Source organism: Oryctolagus cuniculus, chromosome 1, assembly GCF_964237555.1.
Source record: "Oryctolagus cuniculus chromosome 1, mOryCun1.1, whole genome shotgun sequence".
Lineage (NCBI taxonomy): Eukaryota > Metazoa > Chordata > Mammalia > Lagomorpha > Leporidae > Oryctolagus > Oryctolagus cuniculus.
Window position 1 is genome coordinate 216,423,865 of NC_091432.1, and position 21,733 is coordinate 216,445,597.

The following is a 21,733-nucleotide window of genomic DNA, read 5'->3' on the forward strand; positions in this document are numbered from 1 at the left end:
CACTCAGCAAGCGTTGCTTCCTTGACCCCTTCACTCTTCCCTCCATGGTTCTCTGATGCTTCTCTCTGCTCCAGAACCAACCAGATTGAGTGTCTGCATCGTTCCCTTTGGTGATGAATCCCAGCACTCAGGAGTCAGGGAGCAACTGCACCACTCAGGCCTCCCGCGTGGCCTGACGGTGCCCCTGTCCTCCTCAGAACGCCTCCCCAAATGACTCGCACAAAGGCCCAGCGCCGTCCACCTGCCCTCCCCTTCACGCTCAGAGGAGGATCATCCCTGGGAAGCAGGCGCTCTCGGAGGACGGTGCCAGAGGCTTCCACGTGCTTGGCCTTTCTCCGGGGTCTTGTGGGGAGCAATCCGGACTGGACTAAGTTACTGAAATTAAGACTTATTCTATGCATCTGCTCTCCCACAACATGGCGTTGGGAGAGAAGTAAACAGCTTCCGCACAGCTGCCTCCAGTTCAACTAATAAACTGTAGGACTTGCTCCTGATTGGAGGAGAGCAGCGTACTCGGCGTGTGGGCAGCCGAGTTGGGATTGGCGGAGGAGGACTATAAAGGAGGAGAGAGACGGCATGCACCAGGAACATCTATGGGGAACATCTAAGGGGAACACCTGTGCAGCCCCCGAGAAGAGCTGGCCGGCGGTGTGCCGCTCCCCTGCGGAAGTGGGGAATGCGGCCAGGGGGAACTGCCCTTCCACGGAGGTGGAAGGGATAGTAGCCAACCCGGGAAGAACCAGCAGCAAACCCGGGGAGGGCCGAGCAGACGAAAGAACAGCGCAGGGTCCTGTGTTGCTCCTCCACGAAGACGGGGAGCGACAGGTCTCGAGTGAGAAGAGCTTTGTGTAGTGGAAAGGACATCAGTGTGGAATCACGAGCTCTGTGTCTTGGCACAGCTTTTTAACCCAAGTGTCATTTTCCTCATCTGTGAAATGAATAGTGTGTGTGCGTGTGTGTGTGTGAGTGTGAGTGTGAATGAAAGAGAGAATCATAGTGTGACTTCCTGGAGAAGCTTTGAGGACTGTTGATACCGAATGCAGAATATGTAACTGTTTGGATGCAATAAAACTCAACAGGCGTTGGGTCTCCTTCCTGCGTTCTCCTTTTCGGGGAGTCCTGCAGTGGCCCAAACAAGCAGATGTGAGGTTGGGGAAGAAGAGTGGGGCTCCCACTGCTGGGACTCTGTCACCGGCCCATCCCATTATGACTGGCGCCCTTGCTGTCTTACACAAGCACCGTCCATGCCCGGATCGGTGTCACCCAGGACCTCCACAGGCCTTCCTGCCTGGGCTCTGTTCTGCTTTTTCAAGGGAAAGACTTAACTTCCCGTGAGTCTGTGTCCACTCCCTGGATCTGAGCCCCGTAGAGACATTGCGACCTTTCACAGGGGCGGGGCTTATGCATTCAAAACAGGCGCCTCTGCCCTCCCTGTTGATTATAGTAACGGGTGATACCTGTAGGAGCTGCTAGACCGAGGTGACCCAACAGGACTGACAATGGAAAGGTGGGTGAGAACGGAACCGAGCAGCTGGCCCCGAGATCGGAAACCTGATCCTGACCCTGTGTGCACCTGTTGTCATTGCAGTGCCTCATGGCGTGGGAGTCGATTATTCCACTGCTGCAGGAGAAGCAAGAGGCCAAGTGAGCTCCTCCTTGGGACAGACTCATCTACCTACACAGGGCACGACACCCCGGGCCGGAGCGTCTCTGCAGTGCCAGAGAGGTGGCGTCGGGAAACATCCGCAGAAACATCTCTCCTCTGTGTATTTTTCCCTCCCCCTTCATCCCACAGGTGTTTTCCATCCGTATTTATTCCTTGGCGGAGCCTGAGGCCATGGTGATCTCACAGCAGAAGCCGCAAACCCCCGTGCTGCGAAGGAACCAGGGAAACCGAACACTACAGAGCTCTTGGACCTGAGGGACACAACAGCCCGCAGCCGATGTCCTCACGTCTTGTGACAGTGTTCTCTTTGGGGACAGCCACGTTGCCCGCTGTGGGAGGCGATCCGGGGCCTGCTTTTCCAGGACCGGACGGAGGCACGAATGGAAGGCAGCTGTTGCTTTCCGTGGAGATGGGGCAGCTCTGGAATGGACCTCTGCGGGCCGTGACTTGTCTCTGCCTGGAAGCAGGTGCTGGCGCCTCTGTGGAGAATCCATAACATCTCGTGGCCTGTGGCTGTTGAGCGTGGCCTGCAGCCTGCCTGTGTTGAATGACAGCTGTTTGATTGCTTGCAGTTCCCATAGGGCCACTGAAATCATTGTCTGTATGCATCCGTGCTTGAGCGAGCAAGCCAGAGTCGCTGTCCTGTGTGGTGCCTCGGGGAGCCCAGGGGAATGCTCCTGGAACTTGATTCTGACAGCAGAATGCAATAGATTAGCAACTTTTTTTGTGTGTAAAATGAAAAAAAAAAAAAAAAAAGGTGCGTTTTTCTCCGTGAAGGTCTTCATCGTTTTTCTTTTGCTTGCCAGTTGTCGGCAGAACAGGGAACACACCCGATAGGGAAGCTCTTTGTCCTGAGTCAGAGCAGCCCCTCCCCTGCTGAAATCAGTGGGCAGATACCAAAGCCCACCTCCAGCGTCTGCTTTGTGCAATTTGCCTTTTACCTCGCCACAAACACCTAGCTTGCTCTCTCCTACTGTGTCCACTGAATGTTGGGGCAACCTTTTGATGAGAGAGTTGGGGCGTTGTATTGTGAACCACAGTTGAAATTTGTAAATTTACTACAGAATGTTCTGCATTAAGTGCTTTGACCCTTAACATTTCCTGGTCAGGAGGGACAGTCAGTATCCAGGTGGGCCTCACAGATCAGTGTGATGGTGAACTGTTTGCTTCTAGCTAAGCTCGGACCTCTGCAATTCGCAGCTAAATTCCTGGGGCCTGCTGGGGGCTGCTGGCTGTGTGCAAAGTTCTCCATCTCAGACGATTACCAGGTGTACTTTTCAAATCAACACAAGACCATCAAGCAGGATTTGCCATCCAATTCACTTTTTCCCCCTTCTGAAATGAAGCTACACATGTCCTAGTTGTGTTCTTCTACCTGTGGCTCATCCCTACAAAACTAGAGACCTGAGCCCCAAACAAGTGGTGGTGGTCCATTGTTGTTGTTTCTAATGAAAGAGCTGTGTTAAGACACTGCTTTGTACGCAAAGTTCACCTGCATATACTGGCAGGTCAGCACATAGCGTGTGGAAGTCACTTCATCCTACTTCGAATTGTACAGTAAACCTTGCATCGGCCACCACTGAGATGCTGTCGGGGACAGCCTTGGACAGCAGTGAAGTGTTCGACTCTGGTATGTGTCATGTTTGACAAAGTCACGGTTTCAGTGGCAATTTTTATATCCATTGGTACTTGCCGGTACTGTTAAACCCCACTCGTGCCATGCTAAAGTCCTTAGATGTGAATTTCCAGCTTAGTACAATTACAAATGATTCACTGAAGTGGAAGGTGAAGAACAATCCATCCACGCCCGAGTGGTGAGTCAGCATCTCATTCTACCTCTAAACCATCGTGTTGGTGTGGGTCTGGCTGTCTGGGTGGAGCCTGGTAGAACCGGGGTGTGTCCCGAGGAGTGAGTGGGTGGACAGCTCCTTATTGATCCTCGCTGGAAGATGCCAGGCTGACCCAGCAGTGGCTGCTCGTCTGTGGAACCCCTGAAGCTTTGCCTTGTAGGGTTTTGTGCTTTAATCATGTTTGTCCGGTGTAATGAACGCTTGGAAAGAACCGTGGGAAAGAGTGGCCGGGAAGTCAGACCCTCACACGTGCTAGTTGCCAAAGTCCAGAAACAGCCCCGTGCGATGGGTCGTTGGGAAGGAGGCAGTCCTTCCAGAGAGTCATGAGCTGAGAGCCGTGGGTGGGGGAGGGCTGCACGGGCAGGCAGGAGACGGGCTCTGAAGGGAGTCCGCCTCCTTGGCGATTGTCTTGCTCCATGTGTTTGGTCCCCGTGTGGTACTCTTGTGCTTTGAGACGACAGAGAGAGGAGGAACAAGGCGAGCTTTCTGTCCTCCAGGCATGCTATTGGTGGCTGAGCCAGGAAACCCCACGCTTGGGAAGTGCTCTTCCCGAGAAGGGACTCCCGCCCCTGTCCTTGGACTGGCATCTAATGAGGCAAGGTGGCTGGCCCGGGAGGAAGGGGACAGTGGGCAGAGAAGGGGGCTCTCCAGCCGTTCCCACCCAGTGGCCCCCGCAGGCCCCAGTGTTTGCCTCTTCACCTTGACCAAGCACGAGGGAGATTCCCTTTGAGCAGTGGAACCCAGAGACCGCTGAGCCAAAGACTGCCTTGCAGAGGTTTCCCCGCCCGCCCCTCTTGGTTCCACAGAAGGTCATGGTCCTGAGGCTACCGGTCCTTATCGGCTTTTATCTCCCTTGAGATTTTCTCTGAAGGACCCCCTTCACCAGGCAGACTGACATAGACAGGTCTGAGGCTTGAACTCACCAGGCAGCAGCAGCTTGGAAAGCCATCCCTAGCGCTGCCCCGAGCCTGGAAAGTCGAAGTTGTTCACCTAGTTTAAAATAAAATCCGGGCTACGGGAGAGAAAATTGCTAGAAGCAGATTTTAGAGACACCTAGGCTGTGGAAGATAGCAGGTGTGGGCGCCAGTCCTCCCCGGCAGTGTGGTGGCTCTACCGGAAGGTTCTGGGCTGCTCTGCTCAAAACAGGGAACCGCAGCTCTGAACTGAGGAGCGAACTCGCCACCCACTGGGCCAGGGCTGGGCTAGGCCTTTACTCTTCAGTAAGGGTTAGTGATTCCTGGGGAAAGCGGGATGGTGGAGGCGATGTCACCCTACGAGTTACTGAACTCCAGACTCCTTGCTTCAGCTGATGTCACAAGAACCCAGCGTGAGTCTGGGGACCGTGGCGAGTGGAAGATGAGTCTGTTCCCATGGTGCACGTCCACCCCAGCCAGAGTGCGTTCTAGGTGTTGAGGCTGTTCTCTCCACGCACACCTGCTCGCCTCTGTGATGGGGCAACAGGACGAAAGTGCAGTACCCACGTGGCAGTCTGCAGTGGGGTTTCTCTCAGGGTGGTAGCCCAAGAAACGCCGTGAGTGTGTGTGACAGGGTCCTGCCATCAATAGCATTGCTTTGACACCAATCCTGAGCTGTTGAGGGGAGGAAGATAGGGTCAGCGGTGACCTCTGGGACTGTGTCGGCCTTGTCTGTTTCGATGCCGAGATGGCTCGGGACTGTCTTCACTCTGGCTCAGTGGGTTTGCCAGCCGCCCTCCAGGGTGACTCCTCCCTGCCTGTCATCAAGGCAGGGCACACCCATTCCAACCCTGCCTTCCCAGACGCCTACTCTTGGGGCTTTTAGAAACTGAGTAGGCAAATCATAGGGCTGGAGTAATGCTGCTTTGAGTGCCTCATTTACAAGGTGAAGTTGAGAATGTGGGGGTTGTCTCCTTACTTTGAGCAGTCCGCCAGGTGGCCATGGGTTGGACTCGCCCTCTGGTTTCCCTGTTCAGAAGCTGTATCCTCTCCCGGGCCGCACTTAACAGCGTGGGCTGGGTGTGTTGTCTTGTTCTGTTCTCGCTTTGACTGCAGGGACCCGATTTTTCACCTACCCGCCCATCAGGGATCCGTGCTTGGTTGTAAGGCTGTCTGGACTCCCCATAGTTGCACATCTCAGAGTGTGTGCAGGGCCGTCGACACTAGTAAAGGAGAGGGAGAGGGGCTTTGTGACAACGGCTGACTGTTCTTTCTTCATCATGTGTTTGCAGTGCATCCTGGGTATGACCATCCAACGCTTTCTCTATGTGGCAGAAAAGAGATGCCACCCAGGTAGTTCTTAACCACTGTAGCTGGTTTGTAAATAAGTGCTTTGAAAGAAAATAACAAGGCCAATAACATATCTGTGTCCTATGTATTTAGCACTTGAAAAATCAACAAAACCAGAATTTAAAAAATGCCACAGACTGTTAAAAGCCTAACTCCACCCTTGGTGAGACTTTGTCAACACCTACTAATATGCCTTATTCTTCAACTCGTGTTCTTAAAATGCCGAATAGAAGGAGTCTTAGAAAAGTAAGCGGTCATTCAGCTGACAAGCTAGAGATCTGACATCCTCCATTCTCAGTCTCCCCAGAAATGATTAGGGTTGCCTTTTGGGAGGAGAAACCTTAATATTGCTATTGCCAAATGATACTTTGGATAATGTAAGGAAACACAGGGACCGCAAAACCACTCCTTAACCCTTGTGCGAAAGGTGGACTTCATGCCTCTTGGCACGCTCTCTGTCGTAGAGGACTGGGAGTCACCATGAACACGTCCTGCAGAAGCCGGGAACTCTGTGGATGCTAACAGGGTTCGAGGTTGGCTCCGATTCAACAGAACAGCTTTTTCCAGTACTGAGGGGACCTCGGTGCCACATGTTTCCGAGTGAAATTCTCCACAGCTGAAATGCCAAAAACGCAAAACAGAGTATGTTGACTCCCAGAATTGAGCCAATTTTAGCAGAGCTTTTACTAGTAAAACCAGTTATCAAGAAGATAGCTTATGTACCTCTCCCGGGGGACACTGCCCTGTCACCAGCTAAGTCCGGGCTGTCTGTGGGTCGGCCCGGAGCAGGTGACACCTGTCCACTGCCCTATTGGGCCGGCTTGCTCACCGTTCAGACCAACCTCTCAGAAATGATACTAGAAGGAGCAAAGGGGAGACCGGAAATTAGTTTGCCAAAAAAATGTGAAGGGGTCCAAAACATTGCCTGGGCCATCACTAGATAACAAACCAGCAGCTCTTAACAGTGAGCACTGTTCACCTGGACCCCTCTTGAGATCCTGGTCCTGTAGATCCCATAGATCCCGGGTCCCTTGTACGTTTGTGCACCTGCCCCCTTCATCTCTGAGTGTCGAATGCATGGAGAGATGATGTCCATCTGATACATTCCCATGAAACAAACTGCCAGCAACCTTTCTAACTTGGATTTTAACTGTTAGAGATTTAAAACACACTTTTGCTTGGGACCTGTCCAAATTATGGATTGTATCTCCTACTTTTAGGAATCACTCTTTCTGTTTAAAGGTTTAAAAGCAGTCACCTTCCGAGGCATTGAGAAAGTCCTCCGTGTGTTGTGTCGCCTTCTGCTGCCACTAAAGCCAAAACAAAAGCTGTGACAGACAGACGTGCTTGAGAGAATGCGTGTTGATGAGAAAGCTACTGGGACTTGAAAAAGAATGTCCCTGTTGTTGTGGATGTGGAACCCAGAGATTGTAAAACAAATGCAAAGCTGTTTCTGTTGAATTACAGATGCTGGCACGAAGTTCTGGTCCAGTTTTTTTTTTTTTTTTTCCATATATCTGTGTATAAAAATACTGTCCATTGTTTACTATGGGATTAGTATTACATTTGGAAGTAAAAAAATATTTGTATTGCTTGATAAACTACTAGCTTGTAAATTTTAAAAAAGTTTCTTTACCTCAATTAATTTAAAGTTATGGACCAATAAACCTATCAAAGATGCTTTCTTTACCTTGAGTCATGTTCTCATTTGTCATTTGTAGGACAGAAAAACGTGTTTTCTTATTTTCCCTGGACAGACAACAGTTGGCCTGCAAGAGTCAGGATATCCCCAGCAACAGGAAAATGTTTCTCTCATTGGTCTGCTTGTGTCTCTTCACTTCACAGACCTAGCCTCAGTTTACCCCCTCCTACATATTGCCACTTGGCATCAGTGGGGGGGAGGGGAAGGCCATACTCCCCAGCGTAATCACTAGCATGATCGGCAGCCAGCCCAGGCACTGTATCAGAGACTTCTTCCTATTGCAAAGCACATCCATTTCTGGGTCAGGGCCAGTCACTTCCTGACCTTTGTGTTGGCTGTGCTGCTTTTGAAGAATCTGTGAGCAAAGAAGAAATGTCAGTGGTTTGTTAGAGTGTCAGAGTGTGAGGCCAGCGTGCTTGTTAAGTTCACCTAGCCATGGCATTTTTCATTGGAAATGGGCTTTCAACGCAGCTGAACCTGGCCGAGAGCAGACATTTAAGATTACAGTCGCACAAATGAATCAACAAAGTAGAATAAGATTTAGGACCAAAGCTCAGCTTTTAAGTGGCCTTTAGGCAAAGCAGGTCCCTCTGGGTCTTTGGTGTTGTGGTCTTTGAAGTGAAGACAAGCCTTCCTCATAGGATTGCCAACAGTCCTGGCAATGCTGAATACGAGGCACCTTCGTGGCTGGCGAGCTCTCACTGTACGGCAGCCCTGATGGGACAAAAGCCTCTTCCTATTGTTGAAATACGACCAGCTCAAATACTAAAGGTAACAGTTCTTGTGTGCTTTGAGTTGAGGTGTTTTGTTGTAAGCAGGATATACCTGTTTCCACCCTGTTTTCCTTAAGGAGGATTGTGGTGAGGCTGAAGACTTGTGGAATGGGTAGGAATAGGACACAAACACCATGGCAAAAGGTGGTCCAGAGAGGGAGAGGAGCTCTGGTGAGGAGTATGGGTCAGGGATGACTCGGGGGGTTGAGCCTAGGAGCTGGGGATGATGCTGATACCAGTTAGAACAGCCTCAAGAGATGTGATCACCGTAGGCAAGGGGTGAGAGAAGGAGGGCTTGGTGCACATTTACGTTTGCAGAAACTCAGGTGGAGATGTTGACTGGCCTCTTGGGAAAGGTCTGGAGTCCAGGGTGTCAGCCATAGCATTTGGCAGGAGAACCAGGGATGAGGCCGTCAGGGTCTCACAAGGAGGACCCTGGGTTCTTAAGGAGCACGCCAGGCCCCATAGGGCAGAATGGTGGCTCCTAAACTGGAGGATCTATTGAAAACACCAGTGGTTGGGCTCCACCTCCTGGAGTTTGATTTGGGCGGGGCCCCAGCAGTTGCATTTCTAGCAGGTTCCGAGGCGGTGCTGAGGCTGCTTATCCAAGAACCCCTGGGTTATCTGGGGACAGCAGCAAAGGTCTGCCCCTCTGCTGACAGGAGGAGTTGAAAAGGAGCCAGGATCTAGGGGCTCCAGCTCAGATTCAGAACCACAAGCTCCCAGCAGGGCCAATTTGGGAACTTCAGGAAGTTTCTCTAGATGTTAAGAATGGGCCCTTCAGGAGTAGACGTGGAGAAGCCAATGCTTTTTTTTTTTTTTTTCCAGGTCTGCAGGGTGGAGGTTTAATGGGATGACCACTGAGACCCCCATGCAGCGGCCCCAGGCTGGAGACCCCATGCCTCCCAGGCCGACAGCCATCCACAGCTGTCCAGGCTCCACCTCCTCCCGGGCCCTGGAGGGGACATCCACCCACTGCTGGCAGGCCCTGCCCACACGGAGGGGACGCCTGTGTCCTCGTCCCTCTGCCAGGGGCCGGCAGGGGCAGGCGCAGGGCTCTGTGGGGACAGTGCAGGCTGGGGCTCCCGGCAGACGTAAGGCACAGTGTGGTGGTGGCTGTGGGGCGTGGGCACTGTGGCTCCTGGGGCAGTGCCCGGCAGGTGCTGGTGTCCGGTCGTGGCACGTTGTCAGTGTCAAGATGGAGGCGTGGTGTGTGCTGGCCGGCCTGGGGCCTGCAGTGCAAGAAACCTGGGAGGGGCTGGCCGGGTCTGCAGGCCTCTGCTGGACATGAGGAGGCCCCCGCCCGTCCCCACACCCCAGCCCAGGGGAGCCCGCGACAGGGGCTCGAGGGCCCGGGCAGAGCTCCTGGCCAGAGCCAAGGCACAGCCCGGCGGCCTGGACCACGGAAGGCACAGTCGTGTCGTCGGAGGGGCGGGGGCTAGGCGGACACGTCGACGTCCCTGAGAGCGAGGGCACCGCCGGGGGCCTCCTCCCCCAGCAGCAGGGCCGGCAGGGCCGAGGCTGGCTCCTTGCCTGGCTGGGAGCCGGGCTCTGCGCTGGGGCCTAGGCCCTGGGACAGGATCTGCTGGATGGTCCGGCGCAGGTTGGGGTGCAGCCGGCCCTGTGTCTGGTAGAAGACTTCCAGCGCGAAGGACAACCATTCAGGTTGGGGAACAGGAAGGGGGCTGGAGTGGAAGGCAGGATGTCAAGAGAAATGAATATGTTGGTGGGTGTTTGGCCTAGAACTTGCCTTTCTCAACCTGCCGTCTCTGCTCGGGCCTGCCTCTGTGAAGGGCTTCCCTTCTTCCGTCCTCCTGAACCCCAAAGCTGAGTCATCCTGCCTCACCCTCTCCATCCATCACCAATTCCTGTTGACCTCTAGCTTCCAAATCTTTCTCCACATCTCTGTTTTGCTTTTCTCCATGCACATAGGAGGGGACTGCAAAACGTTCATGGAGGCCGGCGCTGTGGCTCACTAGGCTAATCCTCCACCTTCTGTCCCGGTTGCCCCTCTTCCAGGCCAGCTCTCTGCTGTGGCCAGGGAGTGCAGTGGAGGATGGCCCAAGTACTTGGGCCCTGCACCCCATGGGAGACCAGGATAAGTACCTGGCTCCTGCCATCGGATTGGCACGGTGCGCCGGCCACAGCGCGCCGGCTGCGGCGGCCATTGGAGGGTGAACCAACGGCAAGGGAAGACCTTTCTCTCTGTCTCTCTCTCTCTCACTGTCTACTCTGCCTGTCAAAAAAAAAAAAAAAAGTTCATGGACAATGCATATTATGAAAAAGCAATGCATGGATATTTTTTTGCACCAAAACAAACATCTCTTAATTCCACTTTTCCACAACTTTTTGAAGTTCCCTCAGAGATGGGCCATAAAGTTTTCTTCATTCCCTGCAAGAAGATGCAAAAAGTTCAGGCTCTTTCAGCCCAAATGCCCCGAGATGTAAATACATTCTCCAGCTTCTGTTTTATCCCAGTGTGATGCCATGTCTGCGGTTACTGAGGGACTCTGACCTGGGAAAGAAAGATTTACATACTCATATTTGTAAAGAAGTATTTATTAGAGAGAGAGAGAATGTACTCCCATTTACTGGTTCACTCCCCAAATGCCTACAAAGGCTGGGACTGAGCCAGGCCAAAGCCAAGAGCCAGGAACTACATCCAGGTCTCTCATGTGGGTGGCAGTTGCACAACTACTTGAGCCATCGCCGCTGCCTCCCAAGGTCTGGGTTGGCAGGAAGCTGGAGTCCAGAGCTGGAGCTGGGAATTGAACCCAGGAACTCTGATACGGAACACGGGCTTCTTAACTGCTCACACATGCATTCTTTGTTGGTTTTAATTAGGAGGTGAGTTTGCTTTTATAAATGTGAGTAAAATAGACCATAAAAGTAAATACACACTCCAATAGCTCTTAGCATTTCTCCTCTCCCTTGACACCCTCCTCCACTTTGGCAAGTCCTACTTTCTAGTCAGTTGAATATTCTCTCAAAGTCTAGATGTTTTCTTCATAAAGGCCAAGGACCTGAGCTCCATGGCTGTCCTAAGTGTTTCCAGCCAACGAAGTCTCAGGAAAGAAAGCTAACATTTTCCCAGGGTTTTATTTGAATTTAAACAATTCTGTTGGTCATACAAAACTGTTGGCAACTCTTACCAAAAAATTCCTTCCCTATGCCACTCAGGCTGTTGAAAATGCATGCTTTGGTTTGAATCCTCCCAAGGGACTTGAAGCACAGCACCCAAGTGGCCATACCTTGGAGCCCTCGAGATAATCCCTGAAAGAGAAGGGGCTGGCTGGCTGCAGCCGGAGTCTGAAGCTCTCTGGCACTTGGGGTGGCTGTGCGTGCAGCCAGCCTATCAGCCCTGAAAGTTCCCACTCTTCTGTCTGCAGAACCCAACCTCTTGCCTAATCGGGGCATCTGCCACCACCAAGAAAGTGCTTTTCCCCCACCCACCAGGGACCCTGAGCGAGAGTAGGTTATTCCGAGGTCTCCAGCGGGAACTGGGGTTTCTTGGGCGGTGGGTTGCTTTGATCACCAGTTCTCCATTTTCTTGGCCTTCAAGGAGGCCTGGCCGTTGCTGGCATTTTCAGTTCCCATAGGTCACCACCTTCATTTCTCTGGGATGTCTCCATATTGCAACCGTGGGGCTTGTTTATAGGCCACGATTCTGTAAGAATGTGCAACAGAGAATTACGTGAGAACAGCTGGAATGGGCCAAAGGGCATGCCTTCCCCTCCCCACTGATGTCAAGGGGGCCTCTGGCCACCTCGTCACTCGTGGACTGAGAGGTCCTCTCCATGAGGGCATCGGAAGGCTGCGCTGAGTGGAGAGGGATGGCCTCTCCCCCCAGATGAGTTCTAATCCTGAGATGATGAATGTCCCCCCATTTCCCAAAACATTGTGGACCCCTTGCATCTGTGTTTTCTTTTTCCTCGAATCTCTCGGCATCTCACTTCTGGCCTAATAGTACACACCTATGTACTTGTATAGTTCAAGGTCAAGATTGGCTTTTGCCTCTTTCCTCTTCCATAGCCCTTTCATCTCTTCCACAAATCACCATTACACTGTTTCAAAACACTGGCAGAGGAATGGCTGCATAGCAGTTAGGAGCTCTGAGTTGAGGTCTTGGGTCTGTGTGTCTGGAGACCTCAGTTTTCTCATTTTAGCTCTGGGATCCTCAGGTTTTGAGCCAGGGCATAGCTTTTCTTGATGGATGCACTACACCTGGTTTGCTGGATGGGCTGTGAGCTTAAATCCGAGCCTTCTAAAGGAAAGGTTTACAGAAACTCTTCTCAACTCAATGATTCCTCACCTTCCACGAGCCCTTGGGCCTGCCAGGAAGGGGCAGTAAATGAACTTCAAACAAAATTCATTGTATTATGGGGCTGGCAAGTAGAGAGGGAAGACTTGGAGACAACTGGGACAGTGCCGTGGGAAGTCAACTTGCAGCCCTGTCTGTGTAGCTGACCCCCTACCACACACTTCAACACAGCCATGTGATGATGGCCAGCCCCTGGCTTTAGCTCTGGGAGGTGGCTAGCCAGTGGTCCTGGCTGGAAGGAGCCACACCCTTGTGACAGAACATTCATTAAGCAAATCCATGTTGAGCACTTATGAGCTGGCTCTCTGCTGGACACATGATGACTTCTGTGCTTGGGGAGCCAAATCTACTGGGCAGGCATGTTTAACAGATAATCACTGAATGATCACCAAGTGCCATGCTGGGGGGAACATACAGGAGACTCTGGGAGCACACAGCAGAGGGACTAGTTTAGATGGAGATGGGTTATGGAAATGCTGAGAAAATGGTGTTTCAGTTAGAACGCTGACTAGTCGGGTTAAGAAAGAGGTGTGGGTGGGGCTGGTGCTGTGGTGTAGCTGGTATAGCTGCAGCCTGCAGTGCCGGCATCCCATATGGGCGCCGGTTCGAGTCCTGGCTGCTTCACTTCCGATCCAGCTCTCTGCTATGGCCTGGGAAAGCAGTAGAAGATGGCCCAAGTGCTTGGGCCCCTGCACCCACATGGGAAAACCCTGAGGAAGCTCCAGGCTCCTGGCTTCGGATCGGCACAGCTCTGGCCTTTGCGGCCAATTGGGAAGTGAACCAGCAGACCTCTCTTTCTCTCTGTGTAACTCTGCCTTCCAAATAAATAAATAAATCTTTAAAAACAAAGAACCACTTTACTAATTTCTTTATATATAAAAAAAAGAGGTGTGGGTGAAGAAGGGAAGAACATGAGGGGAGGGGACTGTGGGTGATGTGCAACGGGCCGGGAAAAGGGGCCGGTGGCAGGACTAGGAGACCGGAGAAGTTGGCAAAGCCACATGATGGGGGACCTGGTGGCCCATGGCAAAGACATTTGGGTTGTATCCCAAGAGCTATGAAAGCCAAGTGCAGCACGTTGAGCAGGTGACATTGACACTGTCAGGAACTCCTGTGGCCACCTGGTGGAGAGGGATGGGAGAGATGAGTGAGAACGGGCCAGAGGGCTGAGGCCTCGTCCATGGACTTTGGAGTAGGAGTGGTAGTGGTGGAGACAAAAAGAAAAGGATGAACTTGAGGCATCCTTGGAGGGGCAGAATCAATGAGGACTGATGGGTTGGAGGGGAGGGGAGGGGAGGACGAGGAGGCTGTTGCTGATCTCAGGTGCCATTGGATGAGGTGGAAAGGACAAGAGTGCAGTAAGATAGGAAGACAGCCATAACCCGATTTTGGAAATTCAAGTGGTAATTTGAAGGCTGTGAGCACTTGATGTTGCTTAGAGAGAGAACGTAAGGTGAGAAGACAGCCCAGAGCAGAGCCCCAAGGAACTCCTGCACTTGGAGGTTTGGAGAGAAGAAGCAATCAGAGAAATAGGGGCAAAACCAGGACAGTGAGATGTTAGGAAAACCCAGTGACAGGGTGGGCCTTTGGCACTGTGGTTAAGGTGCCACATGGGATGCCTGCATCCCACATTGGCATGTCTGGGTTCAAGTGCCAGCTCCACTTCCACTTCCAGCTTCCTGCTAATGTGCACCCTGGGAGGCAGCAGGTGACAGTTCAAGTTCTTGGGTCCCTGCCACCCACCTAGAAGACCTCAACTGAGCTCCAGACTCCTAGCTTCAGCCTGGCCTAGCCCTGCCTGTTACAGCCATTTGGGGAGTTAACCAGGGAGTCAACCAGTGGATTGGAAGATCTTTCTGTGTCTGATGCAAGATATCTTCGTGTCTGTTTCTAGGTCTGTGTCTCTGCCTTTCACATAAATAAGAAAAGATAATAAGAACACTAAGTGACAATAACCTCCCAAAGGAAAAGTGAGCCGTGGCATTAGGTGAGACAATGATCGCAGCACGTGTGCTGGCTTCAGTCGCCAAGAAGTCAATAGTGGGCTTTGTGAGAGCAGGTCTGGTGGGGCTGAGGTGGGGAATTAGACCAGAGTGGACTGCAAAGTGATGGGAGATAGGGACAGCATGGAGACTTTGGCTATGAAGAGGCGGAGGAGGAGGAGAGCGGGTCATGTGTCAGTCCTGGGGGGTGGGAAGGGTGCAGGAGAGAGAGCAGGGTGTAGTGGAGTGAAGCCCTGTAATGAGGGAGGAGAAGCAGCTTTTCTAAGTATGCCATGTAATGCATAAGAGAAAACGCCTCGCTTCCAAGCCTGGCCCTGCCACTTCCTGGCTGTGTGGCTTTCAGCGAGTTACATAAATAGCTTGGAATCTCTGTTTCCTCACCGGCAAAATGGGGATGATAATAATAATAATTATCTCTGGGATTGTCTGGGAAGATTAAATTAGTCAAAATACGTGAAATATCTCAAGTCGTGCCTGGTGCCTAGTCAGTGTCTGCTGTTACCATTTTCTAAAACAGGAAAGAGAACGAGATGGGTGCAGCGAACAGAAGAGAAGGTCATGTTCTGTGGCCTCTGTGTGCTCCATGAGGCACGAGGCATTGGCCGAGGACATGTGTGTCCGGGGGGCCGAGGGGAGGGGTGCTGTAGAGGGGCAGGAACTCAGGTGTTTCGTCCGCATCTCTCTACTGTTTGTAAAGAAGAGCAAGCAGGAAGGGGTAGGTTGGTTCCAGGAGGGGCGGGGCCACAGCCATCTGGGATTGCACACAGGATGTTGGCAGCTCTGGCCCAAGGAGCTCTCCTGGCATCATGAAGAAGGATGTAGGCTATGACCAGTCCAGCCCTCTGTCCGCCCACCCAGTTCCCCTCTGCTCTGACATTGCCTTCCTGGGTTTTTCTGACCTTGGAATGTAGCTTTTCCTTCTATGGTTAGAAAGCTCTACTGGTTTTTCCTGTTGCTGTCACTTCACAATTAATGGTACAGCCTGGGCCTCTGTCAGCTATAAAAATCAAGATCTCATTTATTTAGTGCTTTCATGGAAGATAAAGGTAATACCAGAGATTTTAATACCAGAGATTTTCAATCTTGGTTGGACATTTGAATCACCTGTGCCCAAACTGCACCCCAGACTTCTGGGGGGTGGGATCCCAGCCATAGGGATTTTTAAATCTTTCCCCAGGAGTCCAACGTACAGCACAGCGAAGCTCTGTTTGCCTGTGTCTCTTTGTTGCTAAATACCTGCCACTGAGGGAAGCAATTAGCAATACTTAAGTGCCTCATCTGCATAAACCATCAGTTGCTTGCTCTCTGTTTCTGTGGATAAAAGAGCTTAAAGACCCTGCATGGCTAACTGAGATTCCACGTACAGAATGTATGACTGAGTTCAAATGCATGTTCACGTTGCATTGGAGTGAGATGGCAAAGGCAGCGCACCTGCCTCCTGCGCCCTACAGTCTCTTAACAAAGGCAAAGCATCCCACGTAGCACATACATAGAGCAGATTCATCTGCAGAAAGGAACCGATGGGTGATTTTTCGCATTGCTTTCGTGTGTCTGTCTTGATGACACATTAACAAGTAGGGCTTGTTTCCTCTTGTTATTATTGTTGTGTGTGTTTGTTTAAGGTAAAGAGACTATTTCAACTACCAAGAAAATATGACTGGATGATCTTCAAGTGCACAAAACTATGAATTCATTCCTCGGTTACCAGAGGGCTGGGGCTCTGCAGAAGTTTGCATTGCATGCTGGCCCTAGCTCAGGAAGTCCAGCCCACTCGGCCATGACTCACATGAAAACAGGAGCACATGAAAAGGCCGAAAAGCTGGACAGATCTGTCCCAGCCCCTCCCCTGAGAAAGGGAGAGCTGGTCATGCCTGCTGCCTGTACAAATCCTCCTGGCTGCTTGATCTTCATTGTCTTGTTTTTCTCAACTGTGAAGTAAAGCAAAGAGCCCCAGTGGTGGATGGTGTCTATCAGGGAGGCTCAATCTACGCAGGCAGGGGCCTAAGTTACGGTGTGATTTGAGAATTCCCAAAGAGCTTATCGCTGTCCCCTTCCAACCTGCCTTCAGTTATTGGCTGCCTCTACTACTGCCATTATGGAAATCTAGAGTGTGCATGTGCTACGTGGCCGGTTCCTTTAACATGCAAATCTATAATCCCCAGAGGCCTTAGTGTGGATATATTGATCACATGGATATGTATAGCTTTCCTGGCAGCACTGGCAAACGTGAGAGACCCTCATCTCAGGGGAGGGGTACAAGGGCCTAACGGTGTAAAGCTGCACTGTCCAGTGTGGGACCCACTCGCCGCAGGGGGCTCCGGAACACCTGAAATGTGACAAATCCATTCCAAGAGGCACTGTAAGCTCCAGTACATGCAGAATTCAAAGACTTCATTATTAAGCATATATACCTATTTCATCAGTTAATCTTGTATGTTGATTCCATGTTGAGATGATATCGTGGGTATCAACTAGGTAGTCAAAATTAATTCACCTGACCCATTTATCTTTTCTAACTGTGGCTACTAGACTGTTCAAAATCACCCATATGGCTCGCAAATGGGGCCTGCACTGTATCACTTTTGGGCGGGCTGGCTGAAGGCAGAATCGGACCAACCCTGGTTTCCATGTTGTTGGCTTAGGCTGGTACTGGTGCCACGGGACCAGGCGCTGCCCCTTCACTTCTCAGCTTTCTCCCCTCTTCCTGCAATCTCCCAGGCGTAAATGCTGTTATTTTACCAACAAGACAATTTCTCCCGGAGAAATAAACAGAATTGCTCACGGCCGTCCAGGGGAGCACACCAGGTTCAGACCCGGAGCAGGGAGTCCTTTAAGGCACAGGTGAGAAGTGGTACTCAAGTGAGGCAAGGTGAGCTCTCCCTAAAGGGAGCTTAAGGACAGAGGGCTGAATGGTTGGTTCAAAAGGGGGCCTCATCCCAGCCTCTGGTAAGGAAGTGTAAGAAGTTACTATGAATAAACCTGCCAGGAAGTGAGCCAGTTGGCTTGGGCTCCTCTGTTCCTTCCCTGTGACTTAGGGGAACTCTCAGATTGCCAGCTGATTACTTTGAGGAAGCAGAAGGACTTTTACTTTCCCTCCTCAGAACCCACTGCACAACTGTTACAAATCGATCAATCTGGGCTGTTCCGCCATTCCTTGACCCCAGTACAGGGCCCGCCCAAACAGCAGTCACTGCTCCCATCTTACCCAATCGGGACAATGGCCAGGAAGGACAGAAAGGAGGAGAGTGCGAAGCAGGTACCCACGAACTTGTCCATGGTGAGCTGATAGATCTTGTTATACACTGTGGATGTCACCACCCCAGTCAGAGCCAGCGACAGCTGCAGTATGACGAACACCTTTCCTGTGGGAGGGACAGAGGTTACCAACAGGTGTGCTATTGCCCCTTCCTTGTTCCCCACTCGCCGAGTCTCTGGGGAGCTCTCAGGGGACCCCTTGCATTTCCAGGGACTCCCTTCTGTCTTCCTGGATCAATTCGCCAGGACTCCCGCCCTCCTGGGTCTGCACTTGGCTGTGTCTTGCTTTGCTGGAAGTCTCCCAGTGACTGGCTTTCTCAGCTTTTCCCACCCTCCTGTTTTTAACTCCCTCTGCCCTGCAGGGAAACCAGTATGTCCCTGGTGTGTTTGAGATGCTTCCGGAACTTTCTTGAGTGCCTTCTGCTGGTTTGTGGCTTGAGCACAGCAGCCCTGAAACAGCCTGGAGCAGAGGATCCCAGAGAGCCGCTTCACTCACCGTAAGAGGAGCCCTTTATGAGTTTGGACATGGCTGATCGGATGGTGGTGATGGGGATGAGAGCAAACATCATGATGGCTCGAGCTGCAACAGAGCACACGAGGACAGTGCACAGGGCAGCCCAGCCCTGAACAGGGGGGACTCGGAATCAAGCCCCTTCCAGCCCCACCTCCCTTCCAGCCCCACCATCCCTGAGAGGCCTGGCCAGGAACGAGGAACTTCTCTGCTGCCCTCCCTAGCCGGACTCTGATGCTCTCAGCTTTGACATAGCATGTATGCTGCACGCCACCCTGCAAGGGGGCAAGGTGCACTTGGCAATGTGACGGACTGTGGAAGGTGTCTCTAATTGGCAGAGTTAAATGGTATTTTAGGAAATTGGAGCTGGTGCCACCAAAAGGACACAACATCCTTCTCCAGGGAGGGAAGTGCCTGGCCTTGACATTCTCGAACATCTCTGGGAGACAGTGCCAGGAGCTTTGGCAAACTGCTTCCAGAAATAGTTCTTACGAACATAGCTGCCATACATGCCTCAAGCCCTATTGATTAGCCAGATGCAGATGTGTGTGTGTGTGTGTGTGTGAGAGAGAGAGAGAGAGAGAGAGAGAGAGAGAGAGAGAGAGAGAGGATTGGTGGGAAGGAAAGGAGAATGGGATATTCCAGCATCTGCATAGTCTGTGTGGGAGCTGACCGGAGGTTATCTTGCCATTTCTTAGACATTTCTCTGAGGTATGTGACCTGGGCCAAGGGATAGATTCTGATAACCACCTAGAGTTGTTCTTTATAACATGTTAGGCAATCATCTTGTGTGGCTCTTTAATTTAAATAAGATAAGATAAAAGTCAAAGTTCTGTCCTTCAGTTGAGCCAGCCACATTTCCAGTGTTCAGAGCCACAGGTGGCCAGTGGTTCCTGTTTGGCACAGGATGGATTTGGACTGTAGAGACGGCCTCGCTCACTAGAGAAACTTCTACTGGAGCACCAGTCTAGAGCTCTCTGCTCTTGGTTCTCTGACCTGCACCCACAGATGGAAACTGCCTTCTGCCTCCTGGGCAGGTGTGTGTGTGTGGGGGGGGGGGGGGGTATTACACTGGTCACCGAAGGCATTTTCTGAGAATTTTAATGCATTTTTGGAAATCGCCTGTTTGTTCCATGTGATTTTAAGTCAGGGATCTTTTCAACAGGACTATTTGATGTTTATCCCTTCAAAGTTGGGGAGAAGAAACCCAGGCCCATCTTCTCCATTCAAGTCCATCCCAAAGCACCTCTTCTGACTCCGGGAGCCACCGGACACACCACCTTGACCCCTGCAGGGGTGGCATGTGACCAGCCGTGAGCAGTGTAAGGCCTGCCTTACACATTTGGCCTGGCCCTGCCCAGGCAATTGTACATGGGACTCGAAATTTAATAAACCTAGAACAGGCCAACTTTTCAGCTGACCATTCTGTATGGCTGGTGAATGATGTTATAAATATCCAAATGGCCCCTGGCAGGAAAAAAAATCCCCATCCCCATGCCCTGGGGTCACAGGCACCACTTTGGTGAGCTTTCAAGCAACGATATCGATAATGTACAATACAACACAGCTATGCTCAAGTGCACATGCACTCCCAGCTCCCTTGTGCCTCCCACGTAGCAGGTGCAACCCCAATACTGATCTGGGACACCCAGACCACAGCATCCCTGCTGACAGCCCCGTGACACAGAGGGTCACCTACCCCCTGCCACCCCGGGAATGCCAGACTCACCAATGTAGAACATGTATGTCTCTTTCACAAAGGCCATGAGAAGGGATCCAGACGCAAAGGAGACCATGCCAATCATGATCATTGTGGTGTCCCGGAAGCAGCGGGAAAAGACCAGGACGCCCAAGAAGCTGGTGATGAAGATGGTGTACCCTGCGGCCATGCCATAGCCCACCTGCACTTGGTTCCAACTCAGAGGCTCCCTCAGCACAAAGAGAGGCATCACGTCCACGGTGCCCACCACCGCCAGGTCATAGATGATGGCACCCACAAAAAGCAGGGCTATAATGGTTTTTTGGGTCTTTGCTTTCTCCAGCGGGGGAGGGTGCCCCACTACGCTCTGCCTGTCCAGCTGATCTGGATCCAGGGTGCGGTAGGTGCCCACTGTCCCAGACACGGTATCCACCGTGGGGAGCACCTTGCTGGTTTTGGTTACCGGCTCAGGGACCTTGAGCACCAAGAGGCTGTAGAGCAGGGCAAACATGGCGCAGCTCACGCTGCAGGCTGTCAGCACCAGCCCCTGCCCTGCGTGCCCAGCAATCTGCTTGAAGAGATGTCCCGAGGCCATGCTGCCGCAGAACCCGGCCAAGCCCAAGATGAGATCAATGAGGATGAGACGCAAGGAGCGGTGGCCCTCGGAGGAACCCAGGGATCCCAGCGCCATGACCCCGGACCAGAAGGCCGAGAAGCCGCCGCACAGCCCGTTGAGCGCCGCCGCCCCGTACAGCACCTGCACCGGCCAGTCCAGTAGCACCTTGAGCAGCAGCCCGAGGCGCGACAGCAGGAAGCCCAGCAGCGACACGCAGATGGAGATCTTGCGGTTCGAGCGGTCGCTGAGCCAGCCCAGGCCGTAGGCGGACAGCAGAGGCGTCAGGCCCACCACCAGGTTGTACACGATGTAGAAGTTGGAGATGGCAGTCTGCTGGTGGTCCTCCTGAGTGTCCCGTGGCGACGCGCCCGAGCTGCGGTTCGCCGCGCCCCCGCCCCCAAAGGATGCCTTCACCACCAGGAGGAGCCCTGCGTCGTAGAGGGAGGAGGCCACCTGGGTCGAGGCCACCACGGGTTCGATCCAGGTCCTCATCTGGAAGCGAGACAAGTGGTTCCTCCACGGGCAGGTGACCTCGGGAGCCATGTGACCTGCCTGTTGGGGGCTGGAGGGCTTGCTGGCTTCAGCGACGGGGACGTGTCGCTGCCAAGGAGGGCCGGGACTCAAGCCCGGAGAGCGCGAGCGTGTGCCAGGGACCCGTGCGCGCCGGAGAGGGCAGAGCGGAGCCGGGGCTCGGAGCGCGTGTGACAGCAGCCAGTTCAGCTTCCGAGTGACCTCCTCGGCCCGGGCCACTCCTCCCCAGGCCCTAGAAGGCGGCACCGCGCACCGCCCTGCTCCGCCCCCGCCGGCCGAGCGGAGCTGGGGATCGCAGGGGACTCAGAGCCCCAGGCGCGCACGGCGGCGTCTTGGCTCCGCGCCCCTGCGCCCCTGGCTGCCGCGTTACGCGGCTCTCGCAACCGCGGCCGCCTGACCAGAGCCGAAAATTTCCCCCAGTCGCTGGGGACCTTCCCCTGTGTCTTGCCCTGGCAGGGGTCGAGACCCAGCTGGGAGGGAGCGCGCGGGCAGCCCAGACCGCATTTCCAAATTCTGCTGAGTCTGGAAGGCAGGTTTGGATG

General features: G+C 52.8%; 2 protein-coding genes and 1 long non-coding RNA gene across 3 annotated transcripts in view; 2 read left to right on the plus strand and 1 right to left on the minus strand.

The window, feature by feature from the left end:
* The window catches only part of SNX30 (sorting nexin family member 30), a 142,984-nt gene extending 135,515 nt beyond the window's left edge, over positions 1 to 7,469 (plus strand). The window contains exon 9 of the mRNA XM_051843080.2: positions 1,589 to 7,469. Within this exon, the coding sequence (XP_051699040.1) occupies positions 1,589 to 1,648 (60 nt within the window). The 3' untranslated portion in view covers positions 1,649 to 7,469. The remainder of the gene's footprint in view (positions 1 to 1,588) is intronic.
* On the plus strand, positions 206 to 1,089 carry LOC138847450 (uncharacterized). Its single transcript, XR_011385294.1, has 2 exons — positions 206 to 340; positions 826 to 1,089. It is a non-coding gene; the product is annotated as an uncharacterized lncRNA (long non-coding RNA).
* A 3,329-nt stretch (positions 7,470 to 10,798) lies between the features above and the next one.
* On the minus strand, positions 10,799 to 21,410 carry SLC46A2 (solute carrier family 46 member 2). Its single transcript, XM_002707955.5, has 4 exons — positions 20,075 to 21,410; positions 18,331 to 18,414; positions 17,785 to 17,941; positions 10,799 to 11,922 (listed from the first exon to the last, which is right to left on the minus strand). Exons 1-4 carry the CDS (start codon positions 21,201 to 21,203, stop codon positions 11,865 to 11,867), a joined length of 1,428 nt encoding a protein of 475 aa, XP_002708001.1. The 5' UTR covers positions 21,204 to 21,410; the 3' UTR covers positions 10,799 to 11,864.
* Between the last annotated feature and the right edge of the window lie 323 nt (positions 21,411 to 21,733).

What these genes read in the sequence shown, in the direction of transcription:
- SLC46A2 (XM_002707955.5), bottom strand. Translation starts at nt 21,203, where the DNA reads ATGGCTCCCGAGGTCACCTGCCCGTGGAGGAACCACTTGTCTCGCTTC. An exon ending in GACATACATGTTCTACATTG is followed by an intron (nt 18,415 to 20,074) that starts GTGAGTCTGGCA and finishes GCTCTGTTGCAG; the next exon opens with CTCGAGCCATCATGATGTTT. An exon ending in CTGGCCATTGTCCCGATTGG is followed by an intron (nt 11,923 to 17,784) that starts GTAAGATGGGAG and finishes ACATTCTTACAG; the next exon opens with AATCGTGGCCTATAAACAAG.